Below are 15,949 nucleotides of genomic sequence, written 5' to 3'. Positions count from 1 at the left end.
GCTTGTTTATAAGTCTCATTCCCACTCTAGACTGTATTTTAGGACAGTGACTGGGCCTTTCTCACATTTGATGTCTAAGTTTCTGGAACATAGTAAATGTTTAGTAAATGTTGATAGAATCACTCCTGTTGATTGGATTTTTGGGTTTTCTGTATTGATTAAAGTTAGGATTTATACAAGTTTAAATAAAACTATTTGTTAAAAAGTCAGATAATGACTAAAGCAACACACTGAACATCTATTATAGTCAAAAGTATATTAAAGGAACACATTGAACATCTGTGACACACAAAAATTATAAGGCATGTTCTCAGAATTTATAATTCAATAATGTATGCCTAAGTATCAAGAAAATTTTAAAAAATTAATGGCTGCTGAAGTCTTCACTGAGTTGAAGTTAACCATGAATTTGTAGCTTCTTTTTGTAGCAGTGCTTACTGACCTGAGAACATGAGTAGATGAAGATGATTCTAGGTTGTAGACCAGTCACTGTCCAAGGAGAGAGGGAGGCAGGGTAGCCAGACTTATACTGAAGCCCTAGATAAGATGGAGACTTCTGGGCTTAAAAGAGTTTTAATAAACGAACAGTTGTAAAGACACACTCACTTGGGATTTTAGTAGATCATCTCAAACATCTCAAGCATTTGAAAGAAATACTCTAAAGTAGTATGAGTAAGGCTTTCTTTGCAGATGAGTTTTTCAATATTTTAGATCTTTCTCACTTAATGAAATGCTAGCTTTTTGAGCAGAAATAGAATTCTGACTTCTTTGACCATTTTAACAAAATTGTATCTGTATTTTCATTTAGTAATTTTCCAGCTGGTAGCACCCACAGAAGAATCACTGGAATGGGATATTCTTGAAATTAAGCGCCTCCTTGATCACCAGGATAATATTCTCTCATTGGTTAATGTCAATGGTAAGCTTATTGTGTACATGTTTATATTCTGTAAAATTTTGCACTTTGTTAACAGTACCGATTCTGAACTTTAGTCTTGTTTTGTTCTAGGAGTCTATAATTACCATCATTAAAATAATGCTTTACACTAGTAGGGATCAGCAGTCTACTATATTCTGAGGTTTAAGCCAATGGAACTGATCAAGTTTCCTGGGTTGGTAGGTATCTAAGATGTAGGAATAAGAAAAACAGAGTGAGGCAGAGAAAGAAGATAATGGAGGGAGCAGGATTCGGGTGCTGCGTGGTAGCTGTGGGATGCCTGTCATAGGCTATAAATACTAATGCTTAGTAGCATTTCAGCATTTTTGGCAAATGGTTCTGGCTAGTTTTTCTTCTATGGACCACACATTACAATATCATACAGCAAGATATACACTTAGAGCAGAAGGAGCAGGATTCAAGTGGGTTGTAATCATGACTGAAAGACTGCCAGAGAATACCACCAAGATAAAGTAAAGATCTGCAGAATTTGGGTCCTATGTGCCCTTCTTCATGGTTGTGAGCTGACTCTGTCATCAGATGGCAGGGTAGGATCACAAACCACCAGTCCTGGGATTTGGTTGGCTCACTTTCAAATAAAGTGACACCTTGTATCATCAGACCTCTATTGGGGAATCTATATTCCACGGTCACACAAGAGGAGTCCTGGATAGCTTAGTTTGATGATAGTCTGATGGAGACCATAAGAGAATTGTGAGATGCTATGAATATGATGTAGTGGGAGGACCGGACTGCACTCCCTGACCTGAGCCCTGGGTTGGCTCTTTTTGAGCAATACTTTGTGTAACCATGAAGGAAAAGGAAATAGAGGTACAGACAGCACCAAATGTAGTCTCTATTTTTATGCCATTGAATCACATTTTCAGATACATGTGTGAGAATGTCCTTTCCAGCTCCAAAATCCTCTTCCCTGATAGTCATCTTCTTACACAACCCAGCTGCAAGTCTTTCTAAAGACCAGATTGTCTGTGGTGATAGAAGTAACATGTTGGGAGCACCCTTTTATTTTTCTCTGGGGGCTTTTATTTTCTCTAGCCATGATGGGCAGCACAAAAGACAAGCTCTTATTTGGGAGACCCTCTGATACTGAGCCCTTAACTCCAAGGCCCTGGAGCTGCTAAACAAAGCACAATTACACTGGTCAGGCCTAGTTGTTCTGTTTTAGTGGTGAAGCACTGGTACCATTGGTCCAGCATGGCTCCTTAATGAAGGTGATGGGATGTTACTCAAGAGACCTTAACCTCGTGGCGTTTCTTTTGCTGCGTGATATGCAAAGAAGCTTGTAACAGTTTAACCAAGAAAGTGTTCTTCAAGTATTTCTTTGCCAACTTCTTAAGGGAAGGAAAATGGAAATCTAAACAAAAAAATTGGTAATGAAAATTACGGGAAACTCCTAGTACTTTTTACTTTATTAACTCCCTGACTGTAAAATTATACTACAAATAATAAATAAGCCAGAAGCATATTGAGGAATCATATATGGACAAAGAGTTTGTTAGAATTTGAAAATTATATTGTGACAGTCTTATTGTGTATGCACGCATGTTTGCTGTACCGCAGATTTCAGTGATCCTGAAATGATTATGTTGTACAATTCCCAGCTCCATTCTCAGCCTTGTGTCTTTTCCCCATAGTTACCATGGAAGATGTGGCTAGTTACTGGGTTTGTACTTCACAGGGGAAGTACATTTTCATTGAGGTGGCCCCAGGCAACCTTAGAATGGTAGGACAGCATTCCCACAAATGTGGATAATGAATAACAGGTTTGCCAAGATATCTGAATTTGTGAGCAGAAGGTTTTCTAACACAGACATACAAGATAACCTTGTTTATGTCTTCTAGCAAAAGACTCTGGTGCTTCTTCATTTTATTCCTTTTCTTGTTTTGACAGCATGGTATGGTAATCACAATCTTTAGTACTTGTGAGGGAAGGATAGACAATTACAAGAATAAGATTTTATACTAAGTGACTTTTGATACTTACATTGGATGAAAATCCATCCATATATATCACTGAGGTTGTTTTGTGTGAAACATTTTGAGTGACCTGTTTGGGAATATATATTATACAGTGAAAATTACACTGACTTAGCTGAATGCCAGTATTTTGTTTTAAGTGGAAAATTCCAACTGGGGAGAAATACTTTGTGTAAGAATTGTGTAATACTTTGTTTCCAGTGCATAGCTGAATCACAGACAGTTGGGAGGATTAAGTCAGAGCAGGCAGCTGTGTGGCCTCGGGGTTACCTGTTATGATGACACATGCAGAGTTAGTGTCAAGAATCTTCACTCCTTAACTTCTCCGGTTCTTTTGTAGTTTGAATGAAATAGGAAAGAGGAGGGAAAGGGATGGAAAAGAAGGTCACGGAAAGAGTAGTACCACCTTACCTGTCCCACTATTAAAATTAGAAACTTGTTTCTCTGCACAGATGAGAAGTGAACTTTCTTCACAAAGCAAATTTGGTAGTGTGTTAATAAACTATAGAAATTGGACTTGGAACCAAGACAAAATAATGTTTACATGTATGATTGTTGGTAATTTTTTATTTCTAAGCAATTGTTCATCTAGTTATTAGATATTTATGTCATGGTTCATTTGATAAATGGAATAATCAAATCCTAATTAACTCATCTTTGTATTCCTAAATTACAAATAACTGGATGTCTTAATACCATTATTATGGAATAATACTGGGGGCTCAAAGTAATCTCAGGGACTCAAAGATAACATTTGATATCTTTTTTAAATGGCTATACATTTATTATTGGATTTTTACAATCATCCTCATTCAATGTATGAGAAATCCAAATAGAGAAAGGTTAAATGACTTTCTGAGGACCAGGGGGCTAGTAATAGAGCCACAATTAGAACTTGGTTTTTAGACTCACACTTACCTAAAATATGTAAGGATTAAAATAAATTAATTTCTTTAAGATAATTTTTAGTGTCAGCAGTTGCCCATTTTCTATTAAATATATAATTTATAAGGTTTCTTAGTTAGCTCACTAATTTTAAGGTTATAAAAACTTGTTATTATACAAGTAATACATAGTCATAGTAGAGAAATGAGAAAATAGTGAGAAACATGTAGAATGTAAAAATTAAAATTGTCCCATGCTACAGAATTAAACACTGGTCATCCATATCCTTCTGGGCATTTTTCTGAGCGTATGTATATATATACACATATGGCTTGTGGTTTTGTAATAATATGTCATGAGTATATTTCTAAAGCAATAGAAACATACTTTTACAACTTAATTTTTAATAATAGCATTACTGGTTTTTTTGTTTGCCTTTTTAAAAAAAATTTTATTATGTTATGTTAATCAACATACATTACATCATTAGTTTTTGACGTAGTGTTCCATGATTCATTGTTTGCGTATAACACCCAGTGCTCTATTCAGTACATACCCTCTTTAATACCCATCACCAGGCTAACCCATCCCCCCACCCCCCTCCCCTCTAGAACCCTCAGTTTGTTTTTCAGAGTCCATAATCTCTCATGGTTCGTCTCCCCCTCCGATTTCCGCCCCTTCATTTTACCCTTTCTACTATTTTCTTTTTTTTTTTTTAACATATAATGTATTATTTGTTTCAGAGGTACAGGTCTGTGATTCAACAATCTTACACAATTCACAGCGCTCTCACCATAGCACATACCCTCCCCAGTGTCTATCACCCAGCCACCCCATCCCTCCCACCCTCCACCACTCCAGCAACCCTCAGTTTGTTTCCTGAGATTAAGAATTCCTCGTATCACTGAGATCATATGATACATGTCTTGGTTGACTTACTTCATTCAGCATAATACCCTCTGGTTGACTTACTTCATTCAGCATAATACCCTCCAGTTCCATCCACGTTGTTGCAAATCGCAAGATTCCACTGTATATATATACACCACATCTTCCTTATCCATTCATCTGTCGATGGACATCTTGGCTCTTTCCACAGTTTGGCTATTGTGGACATTGCTGCTATAAACATCGGGGTGCACGTACCCCTTTGGATCACTACTTTTGTATCTTTGGGTAAATACCCAGTAGTGAAATTGCTGGGTCGTATGGTAGCTCTATTTTCAACTTTTTGAGGAACCTCCATACTGTTTTCCAGAGTGGTTGCCCCAGCTTGCATTCCCACCAACAGTGTAGGAGGGTTCCCCTTTCTCCACATCCCTGCCAACATCTGTTGTTTCCTGACTTGTTTATTTTAGCCATTCTGACTGGTGTGAGGTGGTATCTCATTAAGGTTTTGATTTGGATTTCCTTGATGCTGAGCGATGTTGAGCACTTTCTCATGTGTCTCTTGGCCATTTGGATGTCTTTGGAAAAATGTCTGTTCATGTCTTCTGCCCATTTCTTGATTGGATCATTTGTTCTTTGGCTGTTTAGTTTGATAAGTTCTTTATAGATTTTGGATACCAGCCCTTTATCTGATATGTCATTTGCAAATATCTTCTCCCATTCTGTCGGTTATCTTTTGGTTTTGTTGACTGTTTCTTTTGCTGTGCAAAAGCTTTTTATCTTGGTGAAGTCCCAGTAGTTCATTTTTGCCCTTGCTTCCCTTGCCTTTGGCAATGTTTCTAGGAAGAAGTTGCTGCGGCTGAGGTCGAAGAGGTTGCTGCCTGTGTTCTCCTTTAGGATTTTGATGAACTCCTGTCTCACATTTAGGTCTTTCAACCATTTGGAGTCTGTTTTTGTGTATGGTGTCAGGAAATGGTCCAGTTTCATTCTTCTGCATGTGGCTGTCCAATTTTCCCAACACCATTTGTTGAAGAGACTGTCTTTTTTCCATTGGACATTCTTTCCTGCTTTGTCGAAGGTTAGTTGACCATAGAGTTGAAGGTCCATTTCTGGGCTCTCTATTCTGTTCCATTGATCTATGTGTCTGTTTTTGTGCCAGTACCATACTGTCTTGATGATGACAGCTTTGTAATAGAGCTGGAAGTCCGGAATTGTGATGCCGCCAGCTTTGCTTTTCTTTTTCAACATTCCTCTGGCTATTTGGGGTCTTTTCTGGTTCCATACAAATTTTAGGATTATTTGTTCCATTTCTTTGAAAAAAGTTGACGGTATTTTTATAGGGATTGCATTGAATGTGTAGATTGCTCTAGGTAGCATTGACATCTTCACAATATTTGTTCTTCCAATCCATGAGCATGGAACGTTTTTCCATTTCTTTGTGTCTTCCTCAATTCCTTTCATGAGTATTTTATAGTTTTCTGAGTATAGATTCTTTGCCTCTTTGGTTAGATTTATTCCTAGGTATCTGATGGTTTTGGGTGCAACTGTAAATGGGATCGACTCCTTCATTTCTCTTTCTTCTGTCTTGTTGTTGGTGTATAGGAATGCCACTGATTTCTGTGCATTGATTTTATATCCTGCCACTTTACTGAATTCCTGTATGAGTTCTAGCAGTTTTGGGGTGGAGTCTTTGGGGTTTTCCACATAAAGTATCATATCATCTGCAAAGAGTGAGAGTTTGACTTCTTCTTTGCCTATTTGGATACCTTTTACTTCTTTTTGTTGTCTGATTGCTGTGGCTAGGACTTCCAATACTATGTTGAATAGCAGTGGTGATAGTGGACATCCCTGACCTTAGGGGGAAGGCTCTCAGTTTTTCCCCATTGAGAGTGATATTCGCTGTCGGTTTTTCATAGATGGCTTTTATGATATTGAGGTATGTACCCTCTATGCCTATACTCTGAAGAGTTCTGATCAAGAAAGGATGCTGTCCTTTGTCAAATGCTTTTTTTGCATCTATTGAGAGGATCATGTGGTTCTTGTTCTTTCTTTTATTAATGTACTGTATCATGATTGATTTGCGGATGTTGAACCAACCTTGCAGCGCAGGGATAAATCCCACTTGGTCGTGGTGAATAATCCTTGTAATGTACTGTTGGATCCTATTGGCTAGTATTTTGGTGAGAATTTTTGCATCCATATTCATCAGGGATATTGGTCTGTAATTCTCCTTTTTGATGGGGTCTTTGTCTAGTTTTGGGATCAAGGTAATGGCCTCATAAAACAAGTTTGGAAGTTCTCCTTCCATTTCTATTTTTTGGAACAGTTTCAGAAGAATAGGTATTAATTTTTCTTTAAATGTTTGGTAGAATTCCCCTGGGAAGCCATCTGGCCCTAGGCTCTTGTTTGTTGGGAGATTTTTGATTACTGCTTCAGTTTCCTTAGTGGTTATAGGTCTGTTCAGGTTTTCTGTTTCTTCCTGGTTCAGTTTTGGTAGTTGATACATCTCTAGGAATGAATCCATTTCTTCCAGGTTATCTAATTTGCTGGCATAGAGATGCTCATAATATGTTCTTATAATTGTTTGTATTTCTTTGGTGTTGGTTGTGATCTCTCCTCTTTCATTCATGATTTTATTTATTTGGGTCATTTCTCTTTTCTTTTCGATAAGTCTGGCCAGGGGTTTATCAGTCTTATTAATTCTTTCAAAGAACGAGCTCCTAGTTTCGTTGATCTGTTCTACTGTTCTTTTGGTTTCTCTTTCATTGATTTCTGCTCTGATCTTTATTCTTTTTCTTCTCCTGCTGGGTTAGCCTTTATTTGCTGTTCTTTCTCCAGCTCCTTTAGGTGTAGAGTTAGGTTGTGTATTTGAGACTTTTCTTGTTTCTTGAGAAAGGCTTGTATTGCTATATACTTTGCTCTTAGGACTGCTTTTGCTGCATCCCAAAGATTTTGAACAGTTGTGTTTTCATTTTCATTGGTTTCCATGAATTTTTTAAATTCTTCTTTAATTTCCTGGTTGACCCATTCATTCTTCAGTAGGATGCTCTTTAGCCTCCATGTATTTGAGTTCTTTCTGACTTTCCTCTTGTGATTGAGTTCTAGTTTCAAAGCATTGTGGTCTGAAAATATGCAGGGAATGATCCCAATCTTTTGGTACCAGTTGAGACCTGATTGGTGACCTAGGATGTGATCTATTCTGGAGAATGTTCCATGAGCACTGGAGAAGAATGTGTATTCTGTTGCTTTGGGATGGAATGTTCTGAATATATCTGTGAAGTCCATTTGGTCCAGTGTATGTGTATCATTTAAAGTCTTTATTTCCTTGTTGATCTTTTGCTTAGATGATCTGTCCATTTCAGTGAGGTGGGTGTTAAATTCCCCTACTATTATTGTATTGTTGTCGATGTGTTTCTTTGCTTTTGTTATTAATTGGCTTATATAATTGTCTGCTCCCATGTTAGGGGCATAGATACTTACAATTGTTAGATCTTCTTGTTGGATAGACCCTTTAAGTATGATATAGTGTCCTTCCTCATCTCTTATTATAGTCTTTGGTTTAAAATCTAATTTGTCTGCTATAAGGATTGCCACCCCAGCTTTCTTCTGGTGTCCATTAGCATGGTAGATGGTTTTCCACCCCCTCACTTTCCATCTGGAGGTGTCTTTGGGTCTAAAATGAGTCTATTGCAGGCAGCATATCGATGGGTCTTGTTTTTTTATCCAATCTGATAGCCTGTGTCTTTTGATTGGGGCATTTAGCCCATTTACATTCAGGGTAACTATTGAAAGATAGGAATTTAGTACCATTGTATTGCCTGTAAGGTGACTGTTACTGTATATTGTTTGTGTTCCTTTCTGGTCTATGTTACTTTTAGGCTCTGTGCTTAGAGGACACCTTTAATATTTTTTGTAGGGCTGGTTTTGTGTTTGCAAATTCATTTAGTTTTTGTTTGTCCTGGAAGCTTTTTATCTCCTATTTTCAGTGACAGCCTAGCTGGATATAGTATTCTTGGCTGCATATTTTTCTCATTTAGTGCTCTGAATATATCGTGCCAGTCCTTTCTGGCCTGCCAGGTCTCGTGGATAGGTCTGTTGCCAGTCTAATGTTTCTACCATTGTAGGTTGCAGATCTCTCGTCCCTAGCTGCTTTCAGGATTTTCTCTTTGTGTCTGAGACTCGTAAGTTTTACTATTAGATGCCAGGATGTTGACCTATTTTTATTGATTTTGAGGGGGGGCTCTCTGTGCCTCCTGGATTTTGATGCCTGTTTCCTTCCCCAAATTAGGTATATTGGAGCTATAATATGCTCCAATATACCTTCTGTCCCTCTCTCTCTTTCTTCTTCTTCTGTGATCCCAATTATTCTAATATTGTCTTATGGTATTGCTTATCTCTCAGATTCTGCCCTTGTGATCCAGTAGTTGTTTATCTCTCTTTTTCTCAGCTTCTTTATTTTCCATCATATGGTCTTTTATATCACTAATTCTCTCTTCTGCCTCATTTATCCTAGCCCTTAGAGCCTCCATTTTATTTATTTATTTATTTATTTATTTATTTATTTATTTATTTATTTATTTATTTTAAAGATTTTATTTATTTATTCATGAGAGACAGAGAGAGAGAGGCAGAGGGAGAAGCCGGCTCCCAAGGAGCAGGGAGCCCGATGTGGGACTTGATCCCAGGACTCTAGGATCATGACCTGAGCTGAAGGCAGACGCTTAACCATCTGAGCCACCCAGGTGCCCAGATCCTCCATTTTTGATTGCACCTCATTAATAGCCTTTTTGATTTCGACTTGGTTAGATTTTAGTTCTTTTATTTCTCCAGAAAGGGTTTCTCTAATATCTTCCATGCTTTTTTCAAGCCCAGCTAGTATCTTTATTATCATCGTTCTGAACTCTAGTTCTGACATCATACTAATGTCTGTATTGAGTAGGTCCCTGGCAGTCGGTACTGCCTCTTGTTCTTTTTTTTTTTTAGTTGATTTTTTCCGTCTTGTCATTTTGTCCAGGGGAGAATAGATGAATGAGAGAACAAAATGCTAACAGGGTAACAACGACCCCAGAAAAATATACACTAAACAAATCAGAAGAGACCTTCCAGAAAGTGGTCGCTTTTGTGTTCAGAGAGTTGCTTGCTATTCTTTTCTTCAATCTCCTGTTGAGTTTGTAGGTGTTCAGAATGGTTTGATCCCTATCTACTCAATTCCTGGGACCAGACGAAATTTAGGTCTCCTACTCCTCCGCCATCTTGCTCCTCCAGCATTACTGTTTTATTTTGTAGATGTCTTACTTATTCAGTCCCCAAGTGGATGTTTAGATTATCTTCACATTTTTAATATTATGTATAATAGCCTTGTTACATATATCTTTTATCTACTTTTTTCAGGATAAATTCCTAGAAGTGGAACTGTTGGATCAGTGGGTTTACATTTTTTTTTAAGGTTTTGATGCATATCAACAAACTTGAAAGGATTGTAGCAGTTTGTACTAGGACATTAGTAGGACCAAAGTGTGTTGATTTCCTCTGCTATTGCCAGCTTGGGTATTTTCCTGTTTTTTCAACCTTTCCCAGTTTTCACATCAATAAGTAGTATCTTACTGCTTTTAAATTTGTTTGATTATTAAGGAAATTGAACATCTGTTCACATGGTTACTGACCATTTGTATTTTTTGTTTTGCCTGTTCAGGTCTTTTGCCCATTTTCTCTCCTGGAGTATTTTTCTTTTTTTTAGTGGTTTCTAGGAGCTCCTTATGTATCAAGTATAATAAACCCATTTTGACATCTGAGTTGCAAATGTTTCAGTCTTTTGTCATTTAAATATGATTTTTTTTTTTTGCTTAGCAGATATTTACACATACATCTTTCCCTACCCTGCCTCCTTTAGAGCTTTTTAGCACTCTGCATTTATAAAAGCATTTACCTTTATTTTTTTCAATCCTTTAAGCACTTTTTTTTTAAGATTTTTTTTATTTTAGAGCGAGAAAGAGCATGCACTCAAGTGAGCAGGGAGAGGGGGAGGGAGAGAGAGAATCTCAAGCAGACTCAGCTCACAACCGTGAGACCATGACCTGAGCTGAAACCAAGAGTCAGATGCTTAACTGAGTGAGCCACCCAGGCACCCCTCCTTTAAGCACCTTTAATGTTCTAATATATTTGAAACTTACTTTGACATATGTAAAATAATAGGAAAACTGTATTGGTCTCTGCTCCCAGTTCCTGGCACAGAGCTCCTAAAACCCGTGTAATTTCCTAAGTGATAAGAGCACAAGGAGCATCTTTTGTTCTAATATTTGGTCTAATATTTCCTGACATAAAAGCTCCTAAATCTCTTGGAATTTTCTGGGTGATAGGAGAACATTATTTCTTAGTGGGCTTCTGGATGGGGGCTGGTCACCAGAAAGACCAAGTGGTGATTAGAAACTTGGAATTTTTAGCTCCACCCCTCATTTTCCAGAGAGGGGCTGGAAAGTTAATAATTGATCATGCCTACATGATGAAGCCTCCATAAAAGTACCAACAGTGTGGGGTTTGGAGAGCTTCCAGATTGCCCCCCCATGTGGAGGTGCTGGGAGAGTGGCAGACTTGGAGAGGACATGGAAGCTCTGCAGCCCTCCAGCCCTTCCCACACACCTTGTCCTACAGATCTCTTCCATCTGGGGTTTCATCTCTCTGTACTTTATCGTATCCTGCCATAATAAGCTGGTAAACAGGAAACTTTTCCTGAGGTCTGTGAGCTTCTCTAGCAAATTAATTGAACCTAAGTGGGAGCTGATTGGTGAGAAGCACAGGTAACAGCCTGGACTTGCAATTGGCATCTGATGCTACCTCCAGGTAGAGTGTCAGAATGAGTTAAATTGTAGGACACTCAGCTAGAGTCGCAGAATTGCTTGGTGTGGGAAAAGCCAACACACATCTGGTGTCACAGGTGTTGTAAGTATGGTAGTAGTGTGACAGGAAAAGACCGACACAGGAGAAGGGTCCGTTTTCTACACAGTATATGTTCCAAGGTAAGGTTCTTTTATTTCTATTCTTCAGTTAGTTAACCAAATAATCCAGTGTGAGGCATTTCTTTCCTCACTGAATTGAAATGCTGTTATCACATACTAAATAACCAAGTAGACTTGAGTCTCTTTCTGGTCTTGCCATTCTGCTGTATGTATCTTTCTGTTTGGCTTGTCTAGGTATCTCACTAGTCTAAATATTGTTGTTTTATAGAGCATTACAAGTAGGCAGTCCATTTGTTTTTTACCTTTAGCCTACGTAAAATGATAACTAAGGAGACAAATACGAATTCTGCCTAGATGTGAGTTTTGTAACTGGCTCCCATGTTGGAGAAATGATCATCTGGGATATCCTGGACTGGACTGTGCAAGCCTGTGAATGCAGCTTCTGGGACCCATCTCCACAGCTGGACACCCAGCAAGAAATAAAACTCTGCCAAAAACCAGATGACATTTCTATTCATCATTTAACATGGGATGAAGAGGTAAAAAAACCTGAGAAAATATCTGTAAACTGGCTTTTTTAATAAACCCAGTTTCTAATTTTTTTAACTTAATCTCTTGATGGATATAGAAAGGTATCATTCCCAATGTTCAGGTTATGCTTTAAAATGTTCTTCAAAGATTGCACACCTTGCATTAAAAAAGCATTTTAATCTTAGCTCCTTTCTGTGAGGCAAGAAGTGATTAAATGTCCATAGATTTAAAAACACTTCTGAAATTTTTGGTTGGATTAAATAATCCCATAGGATTTGAGGATAAGCCTTAAAATGGGCTTTGAGAAACACTTTGGGAAAGGATCTTTTGAAGATGCTTGTGCATTTCCTGCAGAGGTAAAGGAAATTAAAAATTTTAGGAATGTTTTTCTCTTAGCCTACTAGCATCCTGGGGCAAGATGATTTGTGTGAGAATTACTAAATTCATTCCTTTAGGCCTTGGTGGTGATGCTATTGAAACACTTTACATCTTTTTTACCAACAGATTACTGAATGTTGGCCCTGATCTGTACATTTCTTCTTCTGCCTTCAAAGGCTTAGAAAATGTGTGCAAAGGGGGCTTACTTCTCTAAATGTAATCAGAAGAAATGTTTAAGAGTTGTAACCCTTGAGTTACAAAGGGGGGAGGCTTTTTTTTTTCACTTTATTTTGTGCCTTTCTATACTGTTTACCTTTTATAATCATATGCATTTTTTTTTAAAGTTTATTTAAGTAATCTCTGCATCCAGCGTGGGGCTTGAAGTCACAACCCCCAAGATCAAGAGTCACATGCTCCTCCAACTGAGCCAGCCAGGCACTCTGCTTGTTATTTTTATTTTAAAAAACTCAGTGATAGTGTTATGGATGGGGAGAGAATGGTCCATTTTTTGTTTTCTGTGCACTTCTTTTACTTTAAAAACAAAAGCAAAACAGAACACTAACATGCCCAAAGATTTTTTTTAAGATTGATTTATTTATTTAGAGAGAGTGAGCTTGGGGAGGGGAGGAGCAGAGGGGGAGAGAGTATCCTGAAACAAACTTCCTGCTGAGTGGGGAGCCCAACATGGGCCCCATGCCAGGACCCTGAGATCATGACCTGAACTGAAATCAGGAGTCGGCTGCCTAATAATCAACTGAGCCACCCAGGTGCCCCCAAAAATTGTTTTTTTAAATCCATGCTTTATTTTGGAAAAAAAAATTAATACATATGATAAACATGTTAGGGTCTCAGAAAAGATGGAAACCACATTTCTAAGAGTTGTGGCCTTAAAAATTATATTTTTTTCATTTGATAACCTCTTGTTTATAAAAATTAGTGTTTAAGGTTTTTCATTTTGTATTTTTAATCTCAAAAGTTCTGATTAATGCTTATTAACTGCTATAAATGCTTAATAAAGCATTACTCAGTTTTCCCTAGTATTTCTTCTTTATAGGAGGTTGGTTCTTTCTACAGGGAGCCTTTTTTTTTTTTTTTTTTAAGATTTTATTTATTTATTTGAGAGAAGAGTGAGCAAGAGCTGAGGGGAGGAACAGAGGGAGATCTCGGGAGAAGCAGACTCCCCACTGAGCAGGGATGTGGGGCTCCATCCCAGGACCCTGGGATCATGACCTGAGCTGAAGGCAGATGCTTAACTGACTGAACCACCCCGGTGCCCAGAGGGGCCATTAATTATTGATGATAGGTGACTGATGCAGTGACTCTGTTGAGTAATAGCTATCCAAGAGCTCATTAACTCTCTAGTTGTGTTTATAATTTTCTTTGTGACCTTTGGTAAATCACTTAAACTCTGCACAGATTTCTTGGTTTGTAGAACTAGTTTTGGGGCTTTCTTTGCATTTGAATTGCTACCCATAGGGCTCTAGACTTTAGCAAGTTGGCCAGCTTTTATCAATGTCCCTGACACTGGTCCTCAGCTCATCTTGCTAAATGCAGAGTACCAATCCCTAGGGCCAAGGGGATCATTCCAGATTTAGAGTTGGGTTTGTCGCCTTTGAGGCTGCATGAGAAGACTTTTTTGGTATAAAACAGGGAGGCAATGTAGGGGTTTTGAAAGGGCTGCCTTACTGGGGTACCTGTTGCATAAGAAAGTGATTCTTAGGTGAGTGCTACCGAAGTCTAGCGATGTGCAGAATAATTTCAGAAGCTAGGTGGTGTGGTGTGAGGCAAGAACAAGGGACTGGAGTAACATGACCTTGATTCTAATATCCGCTCCATGTCTTAACTTTCTGAGTGACTTCAATCTTCTTTTAAAATTTTAACGGGCTTATCTGGAAAATGGCAATAGTACTTGCTTTCCCTACCTTAAAGAGATGTTGTGAGGCTGTCATAAGATAAATATTGGTGAAAGTATCTTCAGAAAGTTAAAGTTGTTTTAGTAAAAAGGTATTTGTAGTAATACATTTGGAAAAATGTTTTTGCAAATCCTTCAGAGGATCTTAAGACGATAGTGTCCGTACAGCATATGCTTTTTTGTGTCCTTTATAGGTCTCTTGCATGCTTAAGATGTGCGGTACAGGTAATTTTGCTCGCATTGTCCAGGCAGAAGCAGCTAAGTACCTTCCCAAGGATAGAGCGTTACGTGAATGAACACCTAGGTAGTACCTCAGCAGCCTCCGCTGTAGGGCCATTCTGCAGCTGTAGTCGCTCTCTCGAGTTGTCGTATTTTAGTGAGGGAAGAAGGTGATGTTAAGGGGTGTGATATGCAGAACTTCCTTGTCCTTCTACCTTTTAAATGCTCTGAGCTTTCCTTTGCACTTCAGGGGGCAGTACAGTAGGTAGGACTAAGAGCTAGGAATAGGGAAGGTAACAGTGGCTTTCTGATGGTATAGCCGGGCTGGAAATCTGTTATACTGTGTAGTGGTAAGTACTAATTTTATTCCCATTTCTGAACTTTTCCCCCCACCAGAATGTATTTGCTGCAGTCGGAAGGGGTTTATACGTGTATAACCTTCACATGAAGCGTGTGATTGCTTGCCAGAAAAGTGCCCATGACTCTAATGTCCTGCACATTGCCAAACTTCCGAACAGGTACATGGTCCCGTCTGTTCTACAACAAATGAAAGAAATTCACATTTCCTAGCGCCACCAAGGTAATTTCTTAAGTGGCAAAGCTCATCTGGCTCCCTGGTTTGACCTGGTAGGTTCTTTTGGAAATGGACAATACCCATGGCTGTCTCTAACAGAAGAGTTTGTGGCAAAATGTTACAACATTTACAAGAAGCTGCGTTCAAATGAATTACATTGAATTTGATGATAGGAAGAGATAACGTTAAAATTTGGTATTTATTTAAAAAGACAAAGACTTCTGGGCACTATGTGCTCATTTTTCTTCTTATATTTTCCAGAAACTCATATGTTCATTGTAGTTGTTGATGGCCAGAAAGAAATGGTCATCTCCTTGTGTGAGGCTACTAAGCGAGGGCTTTCCTGTCAGGATAAATTTGGCTGCTGAGTTTCTAGGGATGAAATTACAGGAAGGGAATACTATTTTCTGTGCAGGATACTGTTAGTGTTAGAGCTGCCCTGAGAAGAGATACTGTGAGAGGAGGGAAGGGGGGACAGGTCAGGATTATTTTGAAAGTGTAATTCATACAGTTTTCGTAAATGTGTTTTACAAAATGGGATGAAGTATTTATCACATTTGAGCCAGTTTAACAGTGTAACGGGTGCCCTTCCCGAAGAGTGCTTTTACTTTGCATTGTAAAGCCATGTTAAATTATGATTTTTATCAGCTCCTGCCCAGAACTGAAGAGAAGCG

General features: G+C 38.3%; 1 protein-coding gene across 2 annotated transcripts in view; it reads left to right on the top strand.

The window, feature by feature from the left end:
- Nucleotides 1-15,949, top strand: part of WDR41 (WD repeat domain 41) — a 49,416-nt gene that overhangs the window by 29,675 nt on the left and 3,792 nt on the right. For both annotated transcript variants that reach the window (XM_035014702.1, XM_035014701.1), the window contains exons 8-10: nt 809-919; nt 12,016-12,200; nt 15,098-15,219. In XM_035014702.1, the coding sequence (XP_034870593.1) occupies nt 809-919; nt 12,016-12,200; nt 15,098-15,219 (418 nt within the window). The remainder of the gene's footprint in view (nt 1-808; nt 920-12,015; nt 12,201-15,097; nt 15,220-15,949) is intronic.

Source organism: Mirounga leonina, unplaced genomic scaffold (genome assembly GCF_011800145.1).
Source record: "Mirounga leonina isolate KUSES-001 unplaced genomic scaffold, KU_Mleo_1.0 Mir_168, whole genome shotgun sequence".
NCBI lineage: Eukaryota > Metazoa > Chordata > Mammalia > Carnivora > Phocidae > Mirounga > Mirounga leonina.
The sequence above is the reverse complement of the archived record's forward strand: the minus strand, read 5'-3'. Positions and strand labels throughout refer to the sequence as shown.